Source organism: Ctenocephalides felis, unplaced genomic scaffold, assembly GCF_003426905.1.
Source record: "Ctenocephalides felis isolate EL2017-DRISC unplaced genomic scaffold, ASM342690v1 CF-g0.4_SCAFFOLD_01604, whole genome shotgun sequence".
NCBI lineage: Eukaryota > Metazoa > Arthropoda > Insecta > Siphonaptera > Pulicidae > Ctenocephalides > Ctenocephalides felis.
In genome coordinates, this window is record NW_020537758.1 from 130,350 (window position 1) to 153,487 (window position 23,138).

Sequence of the window (23,138 nt, forward strand, 5' to 3'; positions counted from 1 at the left end):
TATTTTGTACAGGCTGCCATAGCGAAAGATTAGCTACAATACCAGGACGAGTTTTATCTAAGTGGGATTTTAAAAGGTACATATTGTAGAAATGTAATTCATTATTATAAATATATGTTTATTAATGTGCACATAATTTTAGATATCAAGTATCTAATTTTCTTATCGTTTACTGGAACGTATGTGGAATGATCCTTTATTTAGAGTTGATTTACTGGCTCCAGGATTGTATACAAAGAGCAAAGCTCTATTTAGATGTAAAATGGCTCGCATAAAATTATCAGCTGCTAAAGAATTCATCATTACTTGCAGATTTGCACCTGAGTAAGACTTTACTCGCAATTTAACTTAACAATGTTTTAAAATTCACTTTTCATTTGTTTTCAGTCTGCATAAACAAATAATAAACGAACAATCGAACAATCTCACATTTACAATGAAACTGATGTGTGGTCAATGAATGATTTTATTCAAGTGAAAAATGGTGACTTGTTAATACGTTTAAATGAGCTTGTTAAAAATAGTGATATACATGTAACTCAATGTGAGGTCAGTATAATTATAAAACAATAACAATTGTTTTGTCATAATATTTATCTAAATAATATCTTATTATAGTTGTGTACTGCACGAGGCTTTGTTTGTGAATTTTGTTGCAAGGAAACTATTTTTCCTTGGCAGAGTAATGTAACTAGATGTGAGATTTGCGGTTCTTGCTATCACTCAGTTTGCTGGAATAAAATAATGACTTGTTCAAAATGTATACGAATTGGTAAACGTAAAGCTGATAAGGCAGCTCCTTGAATAAATCTACCAAGTCTAATAATATATAACAATAATAATATATTGTTTATCACGGTGCAATATTAATAATATTTGAATATAGAAAATAATAATATTTGAAACTTATGTGTATGGGTTATGTATGTGTATAATAACAAAGATTGATATTAATATAATTTTTTTGTATAGAAAGTTTATGAAATATTTTAATATATATTGAAATGTATAAATGTGTTTGTTTTGTTCTAAAACCCTGTATTTAATAAGGATTCGAAAGAAAATGGTTGCAGTCGTCGATGCCCCCGAAACTCCATTTTGAATTGATCTGTCACTTTTCAGCATTGTTAACGCTAATAAATGTCAGTTCGGCAAATCAAGTCTATAACCTCAATTGTATGTCCAAATGTAGATAAATAAATATTGTTGTTTATAATTTGAATTAATCACTGTTATAATGAAAATATTAGATAAATTGCGTCAACTTGACGCTTATCCAAAAACTTTAGAAGATTTCAGTATTAAGACACCTGGTGGTGCTGCAGGTTTGTTTGAAAAATACATTTATATGACACATCTGAAAATTTGAAACTGTTAACTTAATTTAAAAATCAAACTAAATGACTACAAGAATATCTATTTCTAAATTATGAATATATAATATTGATGTATTACAGTTAATATAATATTGTTTAAATTTGTTTCAGTGACCATCGTTAGCTTTATTATTATTGCACTCCTATTTTTATCTGAATTGCATACCTATTTATCACAAAACATATCGGAAGAACTATTTGTTGACACCACTCGGGGTCCTAAACTGAAAATTAATCTGGATATTGTGGTACCTCAGATTCACTGTGATTGTAAGTACATAATAATAATTGTCATATTAAAAAATAATTTATTAATTTATGTATTTGTTTGTCTTTAGATTTGTCATTAGATGCTATGGATACCTCCGGAGAGCAACATTTGCACATAGATCATAATATTTATAAAAGACGATTAAATTTAGAAGGAGAGCCCATTGAAGACCCTAAAAAAGAGGACATCATGACAACAACTAAAAAAACAACAGTACTAGCAAATTAATCATATTAACCCACAAGCAAATTCAAATATTAATGACAAATTTATTATCAGGCAGCAAATAAAACTGTGGAAGTATTGTGTGGAAGCTGCTATGGTGCAGCACTAAATGAATCTCAATGTTGTAACACTTGTGAAGATGTTAAAGAAGCCTACAGGATTAGAAAATGGAAAATAGGTGATTTGAATAGTATTGAGCAATGTAAAAATGAACGAGTCGCTGACAAACTAAGGGATGTTTTCAAAGAAGGATGTCAAATTTATGGTCATATGGAAGTTAACAGGGTAAGATAGAAGTAGAGATATGAGGTAATAGAAAACCAAGAAGTTTTATAAATTTATTATTTATTGACGTTTTGCAACTATGTGCATTCCTTGTTGTTTTCATTATTTTAAGACAAGATGTCTGAAGATGGAATGTACATACATATTTCCATTCCATTGACATTAAATCAAAAATTCTTTAAAAAACTTTTTGGTTTTTTGTTATTATTGGTTTCCTTATTCATTATCACATTATTTATCACCTGCTAAATAATGTCATCAAATGAAATACGTCAATTATAGGAACAAATATTATAACTATTGCTTAACCGTACTGTTTCCTTTACCCAGGTAGGAGGAAGTTTCCACATAGCCCCAGGACAGAGTTTTGCTATAAACCATGTTCATGTTCATGATGTACAACCATTCTCATCATCATCTTTCAATACATCACACCATATACGTCATCTGTCGTTTGGAACAAAAATAGACAGTGGAAAAACAAATCCTTTGGACGGCACCAAAGTTATAGCCACAGAAGGTAAGTGAAATATGTAATTAATAACTAATAACTTCTTATTTATTTATGATAAAATGTACATATTTATATAATATCTGTGAGAACTACGAAATATTTAGTCTTGTGTTGTAATGTTTTAACATCGAATGCCGGTTCCAATAGCCATGAATGTACCAAATGTGCCACCACCTTGGAGCATCACTTTTCCTACATTATTTACAAGTTCACGTCCTCTCATTCCATACCTAGAAGAATAAAAGAACTGTAAGCTAACTTTAAGGATTACACTGAAACAGTATTTTTGTTATTCAAAGTTTTTATGTTGCCCAGTATTATAAACCATTAACAGTGCGCACGCTTTTGTATCGTCTGTGTTAATTATCAGTTATTTCATGCAAATTAGTAAAATTCAAAGTAAGAAAGTGTAGGTTAGTATAACCTCAAAATAATTATTACCTCAATGCGGAAAATCCTCCGAATAGAGCCCCACTGGCCATACCGACACAAAAACCTATCGTGAAACCCATTTTCATTTTATCAAAGCAACTAGGGCCCTGCTGGTACATTCCGGAGGACGGGACAGGCATTTTGAACGTTTCAAAATTTTATAACAATATGACTTAATAATAATTACGAGTTAATAATGTTAACTGATTATTGTTAATGATGCGTCTGTTTTTTTTATACTAACTAATTTAAGTCGTAAAATAACAAGTTGGATTGAATTTTTTTTATATATCACGTCACAAATTTATCTGTCTTTCTTCTCTAATGTATCGCCATGTTTGTTTTTGTCTTGTGTGGACATGTATTATTTTAGACGCATATTTTTTTTGTTTTGTATGTTTCTTTATTTTAAAATTAGCATAATTGGTCTCTTTTTATTCAATTATTTATCATTTATTTTATTACAAAAATATTCTAATAGCTGTCGAAATGTTTAAGAATGTAGTAAATGTCGTGTAAAGACATATTGAAATAAGTGAGAAATATCGACAGCGGCTCAATGGTCTAGGGGTATGATTCTCGCTTTGGGTGCGAGAGGTCCCGGGTTCAAATCCCGGTTGAGCCCTATATTTTTTTCTTATAAAATTTGATATTTATTTTTATTATCTACATACATTTATAATGCTGATATTGCCGATTAATTAAACAACACATAGTGTTATTTGTATTTTCTTATATAAGTAATTTGTGCAGAAATGGATGACGCTTATTTGGCATTATTTATTTATTCATCAGCAAGCCGTAATAATAATCAATAATAAAGATATAATTTTAAGCTCTATTAGTAATTAAAGTTGAATTAAATTATAAATTTTACATTTTAATATACATAGTAGTTGTTTCTTAAATAAAGAGAACTAAAAGAAAAACATTCAATCATTAAATATAAAGTTTGTCATAGATTTATTCATGATAAATTCTACTCAATCTTCAGTCAGCAACTTGTCTTAATGCAAAATGCCACTCACAACTATTTATTTTTATTTTTAGACGCAACAATGTTTCAATATTACATAAAGATAGTTCCCACCTTATATGTTAAAAAAGATGGTTCCACATTGCACACGAATCAATTTTCTGTCACAAGACATCAGAAAATAGTTTCAGTCATGAGCGGAGAATCAGGGATGCCCGGTGCATTTTTCAGCTACGAACTCTCACCACTCATGGTTAAATACACCGAGAAAGAACGGTGAGATAATTGAATTATTTATTACCATCATAAAGTCAATTATATATTTTAATTACAATAATTTTTGTTCAATAATTGTTTTAGTTCTTTCGGACATTTTGCGACAAGTGTCTGTGCAATAATCGGCGGAGTTTTCACAGTTGCTGGCTTGATCGATTCTATACTGTATCATAGTGTACGAGCCATTCAAAAGAAAATTGAATTGGGAAAGTTTAGTTAAATTAATGCGAATCCGAATAGTAGATAAATGTAAATACTTTTATACATATATGGATGGATATAGTTGATATAAAGAATTTAAGATACAGAGAATGTAGTCTTTCAGACAATTTAGATGAATTTCAGATAATTGGCAACATTATTTGATAATTTAATAATTGTAGAGAAATTACAACATTATTAAGCAATTTCAAATATCGATTTGAGATACTATGAATTATAATGTTTGATAAAATTGAAGAAAATTTCAACTTGCTATGGTTAACAGTATGTTTGATGCCTGATTGTTTGCAGTTTCAGAATTTGTTAAGTCCACTTAATTACTATTCAAATTCATTTGTGTTATCTGGAATTTCTAATATATAACTGTTAATATAAATTTAAATTTGTTATAATATATGGATATAACATTATACATAGTATTGTATTTACGTTTTATAACACTAAAGTAGGAGTATGTAAATAACTAATGTCAATTGTTGTTAACTGTTTATTATAAAAATTCATATAACTAAATTATTGGCTTGATTTAATTATTTAAGTCAAATTTATAAAAACAACTTGATACGCAGCGTTTAATGAACGGATAAACGGATTAGTGTTGCCAGACGCCAACAAATGTGGGGTAAGCGTAGGACATTTTATACTTTTATTTGCATCTGGCAATATTTTTCTTACTCCGGTCGGCTCGTCATTTCCTCTGTCATTCGAGCTCTTCGTGTTCTTCAAGTCACTTCAGCTCAACAATTAGCATGTGAGTATTATTTGTTTGTTATCTAATTTTATCCTTGTTCTTTCAAATCATCGGTAGTTTAAATGATAAGTGATGCATTTTAAAGAAGTGTTTTAGTCTAATGTTTATCATAGATGTGCTGCAAAATCAAACAATGATGAGAATTATCTACAAACATTCGCGGTTTCCACCGGACAGTGTTTGTACACTGTGTGATGGCTTGAATGTCGTCTGAAATTGATTTTGCAATTAGTTTCTTTGCTAATATTATTTTAAGTAAGTTAGTGTTTGACCTAACCTAATATGTGCACCATTTGATTTTTTAGAATGGCGGACGCAGCTCCAGCCGGTCGTGGTGGATTCCGTGGCGGTTTCGGTGGACGTGGTGGCGGTGGCGGTGGTGACCGTGGGGGCCGTGGTGGACCACGTGGTCGGGGCCGTGGACGCGGTCGCGGCCGTGGTCGTGGCAAGGACGATTCATCCAAAGAATGGATTCCAGTCACAAAGCTAGGACGTTTAGTACGCGAAGGAAAAATCCGCACTCTCGAAGAAATCTACTTGTTCTCTCTCCCCATTAAAGAGTTCGAAATCATCGATTTCTTCATTGGATCTTCATTGAAGGATGAAGTCCTCAAGATCATGCCTGTACAGAAGCAGACTAGAGCTGGTCAAAGAACTAGATTCAAGGCTTTTGTTGCCATTGGTGACAGCAATGGGCACATTGGTCTTGGCGTCAAGTGCAGTAAAGAAGTAGCCACTGCCATTCGTGGGGCTATCATCTTGGCTAAATTGAGTGTTGTACCTGTCAGACGTGGTTACTGGGGTAACAAGATTGGTAAACCCCACACAGTACCTTGCAAGGTAAATATTACACCTCCGTACATGTATTGCATTACAGTATGATGAAAACATAATTTCTAATTCATTCGTGGTTTCCACTGAAGTTTTTGTGATGGTTGGAACGTCTGACTAAATCATAACAAACCATACAACTTTATACTGTATGACATAAATTAATAATTGCTTCAATTTTTAGGTTACTGGTAAATGTGGTTCAGTTGCTGTACGTTTAATCCCAGCACCCAGAGGTACTGGCATTGTATCAGCTCCTGTACCCAAGAAGCTTCTGCAGATGGCTGGTATTGAAGATTGCTATACCAGCGCTAGAGGTTCCACTGGAACTTTAGGTACATATACACCAATATATTTGTTACAATTTAAATTTAATGATGAAAACCTATTTTATACATTCGCGGTTTCCACCGGATGTCTTTTATGCCAGATGACGGTTGAGTGTTGTCTGAATTTTATATATATGTATATATAGATAAAACATTTACTTTTTATCATACTAAAGCCCAATATCTTTTTTAGGTAATTTTGCAAAGGCTACTTATGCAGCCATTGCTAAGACTTACTCCTACTTGACACCTGATTTATGGAAGGAAATGCCATTGACAAAGACTCCATATCAAGAATTTGCTGACTTCTTAGCGAAGACTGTTCACAAGCCAGGAATGAGAACCATTGACATGAATTAATTTGATTGCTGGTACATCTATTCAAAATAAAACTTTGAAAAAAATACTTCTGGATTTTATTATGAGCTAATTATTATTTCAGGTTCAGTTTTTTTATTCTAATTTCATGTTAGATAAATAACTGTTTTCACTTTTCAAGAGCTCTTAGTTAAAATTGTTTAAATATATATTAAATATATAAAAATACAACCTTTTTCTTAGTGTGCAAAATTCATAAATTATGTGTAGCATTTGGCATTTTAAATTGTTTTTAATACATTGTTGATGTATATGTATAATCTGTTTGTAATTTTATCTGTTCTATAACAAAGTTCTTAGGGAATCCAACTGGAGCAAAAATATTGTAGAAAAATGTTGTATATCCTCATCAACCCATTTCAGATACTGAAATCAATGAAACACTAGACAATGAGATTCCAAAGATTAATCGAGGACATTGTGCTAGATTTTTTCTGAATTAGCACTTTATGGTTTCGATTTGCAGATATTAGAATATCATGTTATTTTTCAGTATTATAATTCATTTAAATTTATTACTGTTATTTATTTGTGATACTACTAATATTTACGACTACTAACTAATATTCTCAAAATAGTTGTAGTATTTTAAACAATTGTTTAAATTATATTAACGTATTCATAGAAATATTTATTTATGATATATGAAACATTTTAGATATATGTATAAACCAATATATTCTAATTTTGTCTAAGTGTAACATATTTAAGGCTATTTTGTATTTGCATGATCGACTCGATTATAAATAGTTTGTTTTTAAGAATATAACATGAGATATGCGAAAAAATAATCCGTTAACGGTTTTTAACGAGATCATTTTAACGGATAATGTTTTGCATAAGTGATAGCGCTTTGAAGTCCTTAGCCAATCGGAGCCTAGACAAGTGGACAAGATGTCCTACATGACTGGCGTAATGGATGTAATGATGTAATCGTGTCATTGCATTTTTGTCAATGCATCGGTAAAATAAATAAAATTTTTGATGCCTAAAATATTATATGTATCTGGTGAAATATTGATACTGTGAAAAATATGCAGCATGATGACAAGGACACGGACAAGGAAAAGACGTGCGAAGTGGTGAGTAATATATAACTCTTTAGTGCACATTTTTCTGAATTATTTAGTAATGAAACAAACATTTGTGGAGCTGTTATCGATAACATTCAACTCGTATTTATATATTTATTGCGGTTGATTATTTGTTTAATGACGAAGCGTATATATAGCGAATGAAAATCGATTTGAGTTCACGCAGACGTACATTTTATTGCAATTTGCAAACAGTCACACATTCTTTCTTCGCCACAATATTGAGCATTTGTAGGATCATATCATTTTGCTGTTTAGACGTAAATCCAGAGTTATTCTTGGAGTCCTATAGTCTATAGTACTTGACTATAATACACACTTTTGATTCGGGACCTATAATTTAGTTACTTTGTTGTTTTCTGACGGCTTTCTTCTTTCTTGTAATATTGTATAGTATTATCTACTGTTTATTACATTATTAATATCTGATCATATCTAAAAAAGCAAACACCGTAGTGAGAAGTACGTGGTGCCTCGGCGGAAAATTATTCCACAATAACTTCAGCAGAAGAATAAAGATGTTTGACAGTTTGGCAGTCGAAGTGTTCGCTTACCCTGCAGAGATTTGGGGTTGGAGAGAGATCGCAGAGCTCGAAAGAGTACAGAAGAGATACTTGAAATAGATACTAGGTCTGGAGTCCTGTACTCCAGATTATGTACTCTATGAGGAACTAAAACGAGACAAATTACATCTGAGATTAGCTAAGAGAGCAATTAATTATGAAGAGAAGCAGTTAAAGACAGGAGAGAATGCCATAGCGAAGGAGTGTATTAGCGAAAGAAGAAGAGATAAAGGGGATAAAGAGAGGTTGGATGAAAGGAGAACATATAAATAATAACAAACACTGGCTGAACCCTGAAGAACAAAGATGTGAGCTGTGCGGGAAGAGGAGGACACGGTTGAGCATTGGAAAGAAAGATGCGCGATGTTAGAGAGAACAAGCATTTCTATAGAAGACGTTCACTGTGGCAAGAATGACAAGAAAGTCTAGGCTGGTTGAAAACAATCAAATGCATGAAGAAAACAAAGAAAAAAGAGTTATTTGGACTACCAGTCTAAAACGCTAAAGTTATTAGATCCCTCTGATTAGGCTTTTCTTTTTATTTTATTGTATATAAAGTAGGTTTAAGGTATTACTGTGGATAGATAATGATGTATTTGTAGGCCATTAGGGTGAAATAAATAAATAATAAAAAAAAAAGATCAAATCATGTCAGAACAAATTTTTACATTTTTGACATTTTCGACATTTTATTGGCCGATGTTCGTCTGCATATTGTTGCATTTTATTGTCGGTTCAAGAAGTAGATAGACGGAGTATGAATACATTAAATTCTAACATTGTCTAGGGACGGAGTTATTTCCTCTTCTACGATCTACAATCAGATCGACAGATTGATTTTTTACATTGTTCTGATAACTGCCCACGGTAATCTTGCTTGTTTTTGTTGATGACCTAAGGAAGGAGCCTGCTCTATAGGCTTTGGCGGGAACAAATTTATATTTTCAATAGTATAGATTTTAGTTAAACCTAAAAAAATTCAGAAAAAAGTGAGAAATTCGCCAATTTTTCGCAACTGAAATGCGCAAATAGATTTTTAAGCCACTAAAGCAGGAAAAAACTATTTTATAGATCAGGACTCTGATTTGTCGATTATTACACACACTATAGGGGGGCGGCGTAAAAATACACTCCCCAAGGGCTTTTGCTGGTATTTTTTGTTCAAATTCAATTGATTTAGTTGTTTGTCGTTTGATTTAGAATTATAATATTCAGTATAATTAGTATTTTGATAATTAGGAATATGTAAAGTTAGGGTATTTCTAAAACAACATAAACGTTTCGTTTCGAACATTTTATTTGTATTTTATTATTTGTAATTAGGAATAATTGTTGTATGCACCTATATAATAAATTTCAATATCTTGTAGGAACGCTTTTCTGGTAATTTAGCAGTGTGCGAATTTTGGACGTTTTTTTACATTTTTTTGAATGCCTTGAAAATTTTTCTCCGACCGCTGTGTTTTATATACTTCAATAAAAACTAGATAAATTTTACTAGAACCTGGTAGAACCTATTATTTAAGCTAGTATATTAAAATTTTGAATAATTTGTAGTTGAAATGCGGACTTTAGTGTCTTGAACACTTGTGATAAATGATCTTAGGACATTTTTTAATTTTCTTTAAATAACTTTTAATTTCCATACTGGGCATTATAATTTGCTTGCATTAGTAAAAACTAGATAAAATTTACTAAAGTTTAGTCAAAAATGATTGATACACTTGAAAATAGAAATTTTGAATAATTCGTAGTTGAAATGCAGACAGTGCTTAGAACACTGGCAAATTTTCCATTGGTACATTTGCGATTTGGTACAGTTTTTCACTTTTCTTCAAATAATTTATAATAATCATCTCGGGCATAATAAAATGTTTACATTAATGAAAACTAGATAAAATTTACTAAAATGTAGTAAAAACTGTTGTATACACTTTGATGTTGAAATTTTGAATAATTCGTAGTTGAAATGCGGGCTTTAGTATTTTTATAGTTTGCAATACATGAGTTTTTGGTACACTTACTTAGTTTTCTTCAAATAACTTTTAATTATCATTCCGGACACTATTATATGTTAATATTAGTGAAAATTAGATAAAATTTACTAAAATCTAGTAAAAACTGTTGTATACACTTGGATATTGAAATTTCGAATAATTCGTAGTTAAAATGCGGGCTTTAGTATTTTTATAGTTTGCAATACATGGATTTGGTACATTTTTTAACTTTTCTTCGAATAACTTTTAATTTTCATACTGCACATTATAATTTGCTTACATTAGTAAAAACTAGATAAAATTTACTAAAATATAGTATAAACTGTTTGATATTGTACAAACACTTTGATATTGAAATTTTGAATAATTCGTAGTTGAAATGCGCACCTAATTAGTATTTCCATAACTTGCAATATATTGATTTAGGACATTTTTTTAGTTTTTTCCAAATAATTTATAATTTTCATTTCTGACATTATAATATGTTTAGATTAGTAAAAAATAGATAAAATTTACTAAAATGTAGTATGCACTTTGATATTGAAATTTTGAATAATTCGTAGTTGAAATGCGGATATTCGTACTCTCAATTTGCCAACTTGCTCCGGCTAAGAGGCTGAGAGGCTGAGATGTGTAAATTTAAACAATTTTTTTCTAAAATGACAAACACGTTTGGAAAAATTGACCGCAGTACTCACATTATGATGCTCTATTGCAATTCGTCATACTTATAAATCACTCATCTATTAAATATTTTTAGTTGATTCATTAAGTCAATTGTCAACTTGCCTTAAGGCAAAATGTCGCCCAAACCTTGTTAAATTAATATTTTATCAAATAGTGGCTAAAATTTTCAAATTTTCTACTCCACAACGTCATACGTTAAAATAACTTTGTCCCAAATACTTTCGTAAATGATTTATGATCTGTTTTGAATATCTGACATTTTAATTCGGACGTAATCTGCAAAGATTAAAAGATGATCGGGATTAAAATATTTCATTTGTTTTATCAGACATATTTTTATTTCAAATACTTTATATAATCTGCCTTTGTTTGACGCAAGTCATTAACTTTTAACCATCACATCACATATTGTTGTGAAAGATTTTCAATTTATTTGTTTTTGAATATTAAAGGATGAAGTAAACAAATACAAAATTAATAATAGACAAATACTGAATGCTTTGCGAGAGTAATTCTTTGAACAAACGTCATAGAAAATATATGTAAGACAAATTTTGCTCTTATCCGATAATTACAAAAAGGCGGCTCAGCCGATCTTGGCACAAAACTTTTGAAACATTTTGAAAGCGGTTCAGATGTTTTTGAGACAATTTCAGTGAAATACATATACACCGACATACAAAAATATATATTCACACAGACATACATACTATCGCACACATATATACACTTTTTCCAAATTCTTTCTCAAACGATTCAGAATGACTTGAAACTTTGAGAACATAATAAATTATCAAATAGTGTTTTTTGTAATGAGTAAACGTAAACCTTTTCTTCGGGATATTCAAAATGTAGCTAGTGGCTATCGTGTCTTAAGGCAAATTGCTGGAACTTCCCGTACCGTAACAAAATATTCGCGGAATATTAAATGTTTTCAAATATATTATTACAAATACTGTAACTTTCATTATTTTTGCTATCTTGTTATATCTGAGCAAATCAAATGTTGCCTAATTTACACAAAATTGAAAAAGTGCTCCCGCATAGTCACAGTCTAAACACATTCGCAAATAATTCTGTGCAATAATTTTCACTTATACTGTGCTTAGCTTGACGGCATTTTCACATTTTTCAATAGTTTTCGTTTTCACAAAATTGGAAAAGTGCTCCAGTAACGTAAACAGTCTAAACGCACTTGGGTAACACATTTGTACCAGAGTGGCGCTTAGACTATGCTAAGTCTGGGTAATTATTTGAATTTTCAATCCAAAATTTCCAAAAGCAATCATTTTGTTGAAACAAGCAGAAAGTTCTTTGAATCATTTAAATCAGACGCTTAGTTCTCTCAAAAACAGCCATTTTTTTAACAGTTAGCTCTGTATCTCCGAAACCGCTGGGCCTACCTTTGCTAAAAATTAATAACCACTTTTCCGTCATTACGAACTGAATGTTTTTTGGATCATACAAATCGGATGATCCGTTCTCTCAAAAACTCTATTTTCTGCACTCTTTGCTTCATATCTTCGAAACGGCTGGGCCTGCCTTTGCCAAAAACTTATCAGCACATCTCCCTATCAATAGGAATCGAATGTTTTTTAAACCATTCAAATCGGTTGATCCGTGCGCCCGAAAACGTGGACGAAAAAATGCGGACATACAAAACACACACACACATTCATTTAGTTTCTGAGGTATGCCAGTAAAATGCTCAGAAACCTTCAAAACGTCGAGAAATGCAAACATTTTCATTTTCGATTTTCGGCCCATTACTATAACTGCGCTAAGGGAAGTTAATTAAGAATAGTAGATTATTACAATACAAAAAATTTATATTACTCACTATTAATATTTAAATTTTCTTTTTTACTTTGTATTATTTGAATAGCAATTAGAACTTAATAGTTTTATTATGAACTGTTGTTGTAATGTTACCAACCCAATGGTCGGTCTATCTTTATTCCTAAAAAATATACATAGTTTTTAAATTTAAATGAATACTAACAGATGACAAAAGCGAAATCTAATAAAAAATCTGTTTCTAGAATTGTTTTTCAAATTATATATCAATCAAACTTTTAATCTCAATTTAAATCGATATTATGAAGAGGCTTTTCTAGATGGCAACCCAATGGTTGACATATCTCTACCTGATGTGCTATTCTGTTGAAAGTTTCAAACGACGTAACATACTTCTTTTATAAATTTCTAACAAACAACAAAAACAAAATATGATTATTAAATCAATTATTAAACTTATAGATTTCTTTTTCAGATTATTAATCAAATTTCAAATCTCAATATTGATTGATTCTGCATTAAAGTTTAATCTAAAATTACTTGGGTGTAATTAATTTTACTCAAAATATTTAATTTGTTAAAACAAAAAAATATTAATATAAAATTTGAATACATCTTTATACTTTGTGATGAATTTTGCTTTCATTGATGAAATTTTAATTCCAATTCATGAATTTAGGAAAATTGTAATATATTTTAAAATTATTATCTTATAATTAAATCTTGTTAGTAGACAATTACTGGTTTTACATATTTTTATGACACATAAATTTATTTAAATTCAAATACGTATATCTGATTATTTAATACATACATTACATTTTATAATTCAAGTATAAGTTATTAAAAAAATTAAATTAACTTAAAATTCTAGTAGAAATTATTAAAAAATATTTTTATAATTCTAAATTAAATATAGTATAAATTATTAAAAAACTAAATTAATTTAAAATTATAGTATATTAATGAAAAAGTATTATATTTTTATGCATTTTAACAACTCATCAGAAGAAATATATTAACATATTATATTTGATGAATCTAATATGTTTATAATACATAATTATTATATATAGCATATAATTTAATTATTTAATTGTAATTGATGGTTGTGTTTCAGTAAGAAAATTTCAATTTTAGAATTTAGATGAGTTTGTTATAAATTTATAACAAAAGTTTCAAATATGTTCTAAATATGAATTTTAAAACGATCTTGTTCATATCAATCGATCAATAAATCAGTTGCTAAATCTATATCAAATCAAATTAAAGGGAATATTAATGGAGAGCTGGCCGAAATAATGTAATTTCAATTAATATTTATTTTAGGAATTAAAAACATATTGTTCCTTTGTTTATTATAGCTGCATTGAAGATTTTGGGATGTATTAATTCACTCCTGTAGTTACTAATAATGAATTTTTCCATACGTTCACAGGCCGCTTCAGTTCGAGCAAAATCTTTGAAAGCGTTGATATACCTTTAGCTTTACATGAAGACGATGAGCTAGCAAGCAAATTGAAATTATTTAAGCATAATTATCAAAAGAGACTTTGATGTTTAACTTGGAATAATAGCCGATTTAATCAAGCGATTGCTATCAAGCCTTACATGACGTCTTTCTGAGAGTGGACGAAGACAACAATTTGGGCTCTCTAAATGGTGCAGGGTTTGGGATACGGTGGTTTCGATATGTTTTGACTTCTTTTATTCAATTGGAAGTAAGTAGTTCGTAGCAAAATGATTAAATAATTTTTTTTTTTGAATCTTTATTCTTTATTTTTATTATTATTTTTCAGGAATTACATTTTCTTTCATATCTTAGGGTGGATGCCCTAATTGCAAACTTTGTGATAATGAAAGATTGTAAAACAACGATACATATTCTTACACAAGAAGCAAGCTTGACCCATTTTTTGACCTTAAGGAGAGGACGGGGTACTTACGTTCTGTAGATGTATACAAGTCCCTTATTGGTCCCTATTGGTTAATATTAATTGAACATCAAATTATTACGAAAACATTTATGTTGCGTATCAGCTATAATGTTAGTGGAAAAACAAAGATAATAGTAAGTTCCTTTTTGGTTCTACAGATACAGCAGCAGGTGAGGTTGTCCGGATGGAGCAACGAGACAGTTTCAGATATTCAGATAAGGTATCACGAGACATCCAATTATGTTCTAGAACATTATTATGCATATTAAATATATTAAACGTTATTATGTAATAAATACGTTCATGTTACATAACGTGTGTAAAGTAAGTGTGAAGATAAAGATAATTATAATTTCCTTCTTGGTCTAGGACAGTGATCCCCAAATTTGTCTCACTCAGCGCCCCCTTTCCAGAAAAACTATTACTCAGCGCCCCTCTATTTTTTTTTCCATTTCAATAGCAATTAATAAGGTATATAAGAATTATTATTTCTGTAAAAGATAAACTGACGAATAAGAAACCAATTTTGATAGAGTACGCTATTTTAATAAATCATAAAACATTCGGAAAAAAATTGAACCATCAGTGAATTTCAAGTCTTCTAGGCCCGCAAGTCACTGTATTGAATTCTTCAGATATATTACGGATATATTTGTAATGAAATGCAATTGCAAAACATTTGATGATTCATTTGTTAAAATAATGGACGTTATCAAAATTAATCCTTTAATCTTTCAAAAGAAGGTTGTAAAATAACATCAAAGTTTGAAATTATTAAACTATTATTATTATTATCTTATTATTTCTAATATTGCTATTTTGTTATATTTATTATTATCTTTCACTTATTGTTTTTATAGTATTATTTACAGAAATTTTATTTATTAACTTCCCGAAGGAAAAGTTTGTTTTCATCAAACAATCCGAATCGCTAATTTTATATATTCTCGACGTTTCAAGCCATTCTGAATCGAATGAGACCAAATTTGGAAAAAGTATGGGTGTGTGTGAGAACAGATTTTTTGCCGTAAATCGACGTTTTATCAAAAACGGCTGGACCGATTTCAAAAATTTAAAAACGATTCGATGTATCTCGATGAGGACTAGCGTTGCTCAGTTTTGCGCTACGATCGGCCGGGCCGTTTTCTTGTAATAAAGTGTTAATAAACAATTTTTTCGACGATTTTTATTTATATTTTTTTGACGATAGATACCATAGTCTTGTAGATCATACTAAAATATTATGGCCCTACGACAACTCGTTTAACTTTAAAAATTCGTCAAAGTTTGCAAAAATTGGTATCGTTTTTTTGGCATTTGTCAAAATTAGACCTTTAATCGACGTTTTCTCAAAAACGCAGAAATTTAAAAGCCATTTGATGTATCTCGATGAGGACTATCGTTTGTCAGTTTTGTGCGACGATCTGCCAAGCCGTTTCTTTGCAAAACGTGTTAAACGTTTCGTCCACATTTAAGCTCATACTACCGAATCGATTTTGAAAAATCAAAAACTGTTCGAAAGATATTAGTTGGGAAAGATACTGATTAGTTTTAGGTGAAAATCTACCGAGCCGTTTGCTTGTAATTAACTCTTGAAAAAAAAATTCAAGCCGATTTTTATAGATATATATATATAATGGTCTTATAGAACTTACTGTAATATTGCGGCCTTACGACAAGTAGTTTAATTTTAAAAATTTATCAAAGTTTGAGAAAATGAGTTGTTTTTTTGACGTTTGTTAAAATTAAAATTAGACGATTTACTTAGTATAACGATAGTGTTCGTTCGTTTTCAAATATGCGTTATAAATCCACTCGGAACACTTTCAATCGCTCATAAATTAATTTATTTTTTATTGATTAAGTCGATTATTTACGCATATGGGAAAGTTTATATAACTTGCCTCAAGGCAAAATACCAATACCAACTAGTTTGTTTATTATAGCTGCATTGAAGATTTTGGGATGTATTTATTATATCTACAATTGGTCTAAAATAATGTATCATCTAGATTTCAAAATGTTATTGGATGGGTGGTGTTTATGATATGAGAGAAACAGTTGTTGTATTAATTGTCCTTGTTTTTAATTTCATAGAGCTTTGATATCTAGTAAATTCATGGTTTGTGCACTTTCCAAACAATCGTCAGCATGATCTTCAAATATTGTGTGGTGATGAATATTGTTCAAATATTGTGTACCAAAAGATTGTTCTTGTTCAAGGATCTGTCAATACAAAAAAGCCTTGGCATCTAAAAATCATCAGTATAGTCTTTTCTAATATTATCCTCAGATGGATATTCAAGACGAACCAAGAAATTGTTCTCGTTGAAGAATTGTTCTTGGTATGGTATCTTTTCAATTAATGGTTTCTGCAATTTGCACAAATTATCAGCATGGTCTTTAACCCTCCGTCGGTCGGATATTTATTTCCTTCGAACGGTCGGAGTGGTCTGGCTAGACCACCACTCATTCTACATCCATTTGCATGAGATAAATGAGTTTTTGGTGCCTTATATATTAGTAGTAAATATTATTATTAGATTATTAGTAGTAATAGTTTTGATTTTTTCTTTTTTTCGCCGTCTTTTGCAACTTTTGAGCTTGCCTCTAATAAAAATATTTAAAAAAAATCATGGAATATAAAAAAAATCGTTGCTCTTTTTTTTGTTAATTTTTCTGTTTCATTTCAATGAAAAACAGTATTAATTCTTCTGGCGCGCTTCGAAAAAACGGGATTGTTGCATTTTACGTAGAAAAACCGAGTTTTGCGTTTATAAACTATAGTCTTTACGTTTTCGGCATGAGATTTCACAAAGCTTTTTCTTTTCAAGTGTTGTTGAGCCGCTTTTCTTAGCAACATATACTGCATGAATCTAAAATAATATAATGAAGCATTTAAAAAATTCGCCTTCAATTCTTCTTCAATTTTCTGCCAACTCCACTACTACTTGTATTTTTTATCAGAATCAACCTGTTATCATATGATTAAAAACGTAACATGGGTAAGAAAAGATCCTTTGACTAATAGTCGCAGTTGTAAATGACGTTATTTCAAAATTGATAAAATTTGAATTTGGAGGGGTCATTCGGGAAAATGTATAAAAGACCTAAGTACTTGCGAAATATATACTAGTACATCACAAGTTTAGTAATTTATTAATTAGATCGTTTATCCAGTAATTTATATATTCAAAATGGACAAATTGTGTGTTATTTTCTCATTGACCATTGTTGGCCAGGTTTGGGGACATGGAATGTTGTTGGAGCCGATTGCCAGGACATCCCTTTGGCGGGAAGACGACTCAGTTTTGGCAAATTACGATGACAATGGATTATTCTGTGGAGGCAGACAGGTAGAATAATAATCATATATATATATATATATATATATATATATATATATATATATATATATATATATATATCTGCGTCTATATCATTATGGAACATATGCACTTTTTTTAGTAGCCCTTATAATGCCTTAATCGTATACTAATCTAGTGATTCTTACTCCGGGAGCAGTTCATTATTATACAGTTGATTTTTTATCAAAAATTTCGATTATTTCTATTTCTACGATTTTTGTTATCTTGTTATGGACACGCGCTAAGTGCGATTTTCAATTTACATGAATTATCAAAAACAACAAGTGGCCTATTGATAACAAGAAGTTAATAACAGGAATTAAAATTTCAAAGTCTAAAATTCGATGTGATTTTGGTGATTAAGAATAACATGGAGATTTTGTTATCTTTAGAAGCGATATACACGCATTTATATATTAAGATAGATCTGATTTATAGATACAGAAAAATTAAATCTTAATTAATTTCAAACAAAATTTTTTATTCAAGTTTTTTTTTTATATGTAATTATTTTTATGTTTTTGTTCCTTACATTTTACAGAAAACGCGTGCGATTTTTTTTTGCTTATTTTAAAAGTTTCTGAAGAATGAGACATTCCATATCTCAGAAACGTAGAACTAATTATAAATTAAAAATCAATTAATATATATATTTTGTTGATACAAGAAATTCAGTTCAAAAGTTTTTTTTTCTATTAACGTTTCTGAACTATGCATGTTCCATCTTCAGGACTTTTGCCAAGAAAACGATCTTCATTCAAAAATTAAAATTTATGACACAAATGCAGCGTTCAAACGTTCATACATAATAAATAGTTAAATAATTCATTGTTTTTTTTATTACCTCTGTTTTACTGCTACGTATTGTAAAATAAATTATTATATCATAACATTATTTATAAAAATAATGAATTAAAAATTATTATACAATATTAGTATATATATATATATATATATATATATATAATATGTAGCAGTAATTGTTACTGATAGGATACTAAATTATTCACTATACTAGTTATATATAAAAATATTAAAAATTATTCTGACAATATTATTACTATTAATTAAATATATTTTAAATTTAAAAAAAAATTCTGCCATTATTTAGATGCGCGTTATCGAATCGTATACATTTGCAATGAAAATTTTATTTTATCTTTGACTGTATAATAGACATACAAATATTGATTAATTTTTACTAATTATATAATATACTTACATTGCATTTACTTTATATATAATTTATGTCAACGTAATTGCTCATATGGCATACAATTTGATTTATATTATATGTTACAAACAATAATTAGTCAAAATAAGTTTAATATTGACTAAATTATATTATTTGTTTGTCAACAGGTACAATGGGAACTAAATGGTGGTAAATGTGGAATTTGTGGTGATGATTACGCTCTTCCCAGGCCGAGGCCTAGTGAATTGGGAGGCATGTACGATTTTGGAAAAGTTCCCAGGAAGTAAGTTCAGCAATCATAAGATAAGACTAAATATTTCGTTAAACAAACATTTATTTAATTATTTAATGATTATTTAACCTATGATGCCCCTTTATTGTTTACTCAATCTTTTATTAAATTTAGTTATCTATTCCCCAGGTATCTCCAAGGCGGACAAATGCCTGTAGGAGTAATGTTGACTGCCAATCATCTAGGATACTTCAAATTTGCTCTCTGTCCAGTAGATGTTTGGGAGAAGAATCAGAGGAATGTTTTGCTGCATATCCTCTCAATCTTACTACTGGTGAGGATCGTCTGCCTGTACCCACAAGCGAGGTTGGCTGGTACAATGCCACTTTACAACTACCGGAAGATGTTACTTGCAGACATTGTGTGGTTCAATGGACATACATCACAGGTAAAGGAACTAAAAATAATAATAATTTGCTTATTGCATAATAAAATAGGATCAGTTCATAATGATTTCATCTGTTCTGTAGGTAATTCTTGGGGATCTGTCCATCCGGAGAAGGAAAATGGGTTGTGGACAAGAACAAGAAAATTTCAGAACATGTTCTGACATTGCTATTTTCAGTAAAGAGGCACATCAATGGTGGGAGGATATTGTACCTGCTCATCAAGCCATTTATCCAAATCCTGAAATCAACGAAACACAAGACAATGAAATTCCAGAGGTAATTGAGGACATTGTTGCTAGATTTCTTTTAAAGTTGCGACACTAGGAGTTCATAACTAGAACTGTGAAGAATTTTTGCATTTTGAGCAGTAGAATGATTTTACTGATTGATTACTTAGTCTTTAATCTAATTTCATTGCTTGAATTAGCACTTTTCCCTTGATTTGTAAATATTAGAATACCAAGATCTTTTTCAGTATTATAATTTATTTAAATTTATTACTATATTGTTTTCTGTTTGTGAGTGTATTAATAATAATTATTAGTTCTCAAATTAGTATTTAGTTTTTCAAATAATGTATTTGTAGAAATATATTTTATTTATGATATATGAAATATTTTATTGTTCAAGCTTAGATATAATATAAATTGAAATTATAGGAAACATAAACATCACTACATGTGAATATATATAATTAATCTAGAAGTTATGTGCAGCATTTACGTCACCATAAATTGTTTATTACTGCATTAAACCGTGATATCTAGAAAATTATGTAACAATTATAAAAGGAGTTTTTACATATTTTTCACTATAGTACTTTATGAAGACTGTAATAAATTCAGACAGTGAAATTAAAATAACACAATAAATAATTATGAATGAACCTACAATGTATTTATGCATGAGCTCTAACATAATATACTGCTACTATTATTCATTGAATGCCATAATATGTATCCATATTACTCATATTTTAAATTTAAACTTTTAATACAATATTTTTTTTATATAACGTGTGCGTTAGTTTTTTTTTAAAAGAGCATTCAATTTGTAAGAAAAATAATCCGTTAAGGATTTTAACGGTTATTAACGGATAATTTTTTGAGCAGGTTGTAACCCCATAAAGTCCTTAGCCAATCAGAAATCACTTACAAGCGAGACGTAAATTGTGTCACGGCCTCATGGCGTTCATACGAGCCGGCTAAATAGAAAATGAATGTTTTACGTTTAAATGTGATGGCTTTTGTAATAGTATCAAGTGAAATTGTGCTTTCGGGCGATTTTGTGAAAATATCCAGGATGATGAGAAGGACACAATATATGGCGTCAATGTATTGCACAATTAATCCATATTCAACCGGCAACGCCGTTTGTAGGTTTGCGCATGTTATCTTGATAAAAGGTTAGTGATATTTAATTTTTAGTATCCATTTTATTAGTTACATTGTAATGAAACTATCTATGTTTATGATTATTATTGTTAAAATTTTGCGATGTATGTAAATAGTCGTTCTGACTTCACGTAGACGTACGTAATTGTTTGAATATAAAACAACACACTTGTTTTTAAGTATTTTATTTTGATAGAAAGTTTCTATCTCTCATTTATTTATACAAAAATGATAAGAAAACATATCACACAGCTTATACTCGTACATCAGAATGAAATTTGATTTGATCCAATAATAAGAAATCTCCACTGTAACTTAGACTAGATATGAATATGGATTTCAAATTATACTTACAATCAGTATTTGTGTAATGAGTATAATATTTTCATAAGTTTCTAAGTTGAGAATTTTAAATTATTTACAAAATGTATTGACCGACATCATCTGATATTCGGTCTCAAATTAATTGCCGAAAGGCATTGTTGATCTGCCAAAAATTAATGTACTATGTATTAATTTCTAATTATAAAATTAGTATCTCTTAGGAAATTGTTTTTTGTCTACTTCCTAACGGAGAAACCGTCTCCTGTAGGATCTAATATCCAAGGGTAATTATTTGGGCACTCCATGCAAGTGAACAGTCTCAAAGTTTCGCCCGGGAGTTCCCGAGTCGTCAGGGGGCACGCGTTTGGCAATGAACAGTAAGGTTTGCCCTTTGACGTCGCATTTTCCTTCCATTCTTGGAAGTCTCTCAGAGCAGTTAATTCTGTTGGATTCTGCATCCACTGTATAACTTGTAACATTGTTGTGAAATAGACTTCGTTTCTGCCTAACATTTCTTCGATGAATTTGATAAGTTCTTCTTTGAATTCCTTCTTAGATTTGAGCCACGATGCGTGGAAATGGAGCCCTAATGGGGCACGGTTGCTGTTGAAATGACGGTTGAAGTTGTGTCTGAGCAGACGAGCAAATTGTTTCACCAGTTTGGATATTACTGCAAGAGTCTACCATGTGACAACCCGGGAGAGACTCGTCAAAGTGGGATCATCTCTGAGAATAAAAACAGTTGATTTAGTTTTGAACTTATATTACTGTATTACAATTGAAATGGTTCATACCTTCTATCTAATTCGTTCATAACCATTTCCCAAACTGGATGACTTCTAGATGGACAATTGTGTGCATTGCCGTTGCATTTGTGGGGCATTCTGAAGTATAGAGTGTAAGGCCAAATTGGCACACGCCCTAAAGATGCTGTGATAGAGGCATCGTACACAAAGAATTGGTCGCTCATCATTTCAAACTGTTTGTTACCTCCCACTCTCAAGTAAGGTGCCCTCATACCTATAATTTATAATATAAATCATATTTTTTTTTATTTTGACAAGTATGTTAGTTTTTTTTTTGCTATGACTATAACTTTAAAATTTAAAATTTTTGTTTATCATACCAATAATGGAACCATCAGTAATGTTAGCAAATCGTTCAACGATCAACCTGGCACCAGCCATTTCGGCTAACCAGTCATCATATGACCTCCTGTCCAATATTGTGGGTCA

The 23,138-nt window shown here is 30.2% G+C and overlaps 5 protein-coding genes, 1 non-coding gene and 2 pseudogenes across 6 annotated transcripts in view; 5 read left to right on the top strand and 3 right to left on the bottom strand.

Moving 5' to 3' along the window:
* Positions 1-23,138, bottom strand: part of LOC113373299 (nuclear distribution protein nudE-like 1-B) — a 71,787-nt gene that overhangs the window by 10,948 nt on the left and 37,701 nt on the right. The window lies entirely within an intron of this gene.
* Positions 424-856, top strand: LOC113373302 (protein RUBCNL-like). The gene is made up of 2 exons (XM_026613614.1): positions 424-549; positions 619-856. Exons 1-2 carry the CDS (start codon positions 457-459, stop codon positions 802-804), a joined length of 279 nt encoding a protein of 92 aa, XP_026469399.1. The 5' UTR covers positions 424-456; the 3' UTR covers positions 805-856.
* On the top strand, positions 1,153-4,660 carry LOC113373300 (endoplasmic reticulum-Golgi intermediate compartment protein 3-like). The gene is made up of 7 exons (XM_026613612.1): positions 1,153-1,325; positions 1,488-1,646; positions 1,715-1,860; positions 1,927-2,157; positions 2,488-2,677; positions 4,154-4,355; positions 4,440-4,660. Exons 1-7 carry the CDS (start codon positions 1,238-1,240, stop codon positions 4,573-4,575), a joined length of 1,152 nt encoding a protein of 383 aa, XP_026469397.1. The 5' UTR covers positions 1,153-1,237; the 3' UTR covers positions 4,576-4,660.
* LOC113373305 (reactive oxygen species modulator 1-like) lies at positions 2,695-3,556 on the bottom strand. The gene is made up of 2 exons (XM_026613616.1): positions 3,113-3,556; positions 2,695-2,901 (listed from the first exon to the last, which is right to left on the bottom strand). Exons 1-2 carry the CDS (start codon positions 3,241-3,243, stop codon positions 2,793-2,795), a joined length of 240 nt encoding a protein of 79 aa, XP_026469401.1. The 5' UTR covers positions 3,244-3,556; the 3' UTR covers positions 2,695-2,792.
* Positions 3,657-3,728, top strand: Trnap-ugg. Its single transcript has one exon. It is a non-coding gene; the product is annotated as a tRNA-Pro (tRNA).
* Positions 5,248-6,892, top strand: LOC113373301 (40S ribosomal protein S2). The gene is made up of 4 exons (XM_026613613.1): positions 5,248-5,328; positions 5,634-6,168; positions 6,344-6,494; positions 6,682-6,892. The coding sequence occupies exons 2-4, from the start codon at positions 5,635-5,637 to the stop codon at positions 6,846-6,848; spliced, it is 852 nt and encodes a 283-aa protein (XP_026469398.1). The 5' UTR covers positions 5,248-5,328; position 5,634; the 3' UTR covers positions 6,849-6,892.
* LOC113372678 overlaps positions 7,748-23,138 on the top strand; it is an 18,556-nt pseudogene continuing 3,165 nt past the window's right edge.
* Positions 22,093-23,127, bottom strand: LOC113373306 (annotated as a pseudogene).

Coding starts and splice junctions, on each gene's coding strand:
- LOC113373302 (XM_026613614.1), top strand. CDS start 457: ATGAATGATTTTATTCAAGTGAAAAATGGTGACTTGTTAATACGTTTA. Junction 550..618: donor TACATGTAACTCAATGTGAG/GTCAGTATAATT, acceptor ATCTTATTATAG/TTGTGTACTGCACGAGGCTT.
- LOC113373301 (XM_026613613.1), top strand. CDS start 5,635: ATGGCGGACGCAGCTCCAGCCGGTCGTGGTGGATTCCGTGGCGGTTTC. Junction 6,169..6,343: donor CCCACACAGTACCTTGCAAG/GTAAATATTACA, acceptor TTCAATTTTTAG/GTTACTGGTAAATGTGGTTC. Junction 6,495..6,681: donor AGGTTCCACTGGAACTTTAG/GTACATATACAC, acceptor TATCTTTTTTAG/GTAATTTTGCAAAGGCTACT.
- LOC113373300 (XM_026613612.1), top strand. CDS start 1,238: ATGAAAATATTAGATAAATTGCGTCAACTTGACGCTTATCCAAAAACT. Junction 1,861..1,926: donor CAACAACTAAAAAAACAACA/GTACTAGCAAAT, acceptor ATTTATTATCAG/GCAGCAAATAAAACTGTGGA. Junction 2,158..2,487: donor GTCATATGGAAGTTAACAGG/GTAAGATAGAAG, acceptor TCCTTTACCCAG/GTAGGAGGAAGTTTCCACAT.
- LOC113373305 (XM_026613616.1), bottom strand. CDS start 3,243: ATGCCTGTCCCGTCCTCCGGAATGTACCAGCAGGGCCCTAGTTGCTTT. Junction 2,902..3,112: donor GGAGGATTTTCCGCATTGAG/GTAATAATTATT, acceptor TTATTCTTCTAG/GTATGGAATGAGAGGACGTG.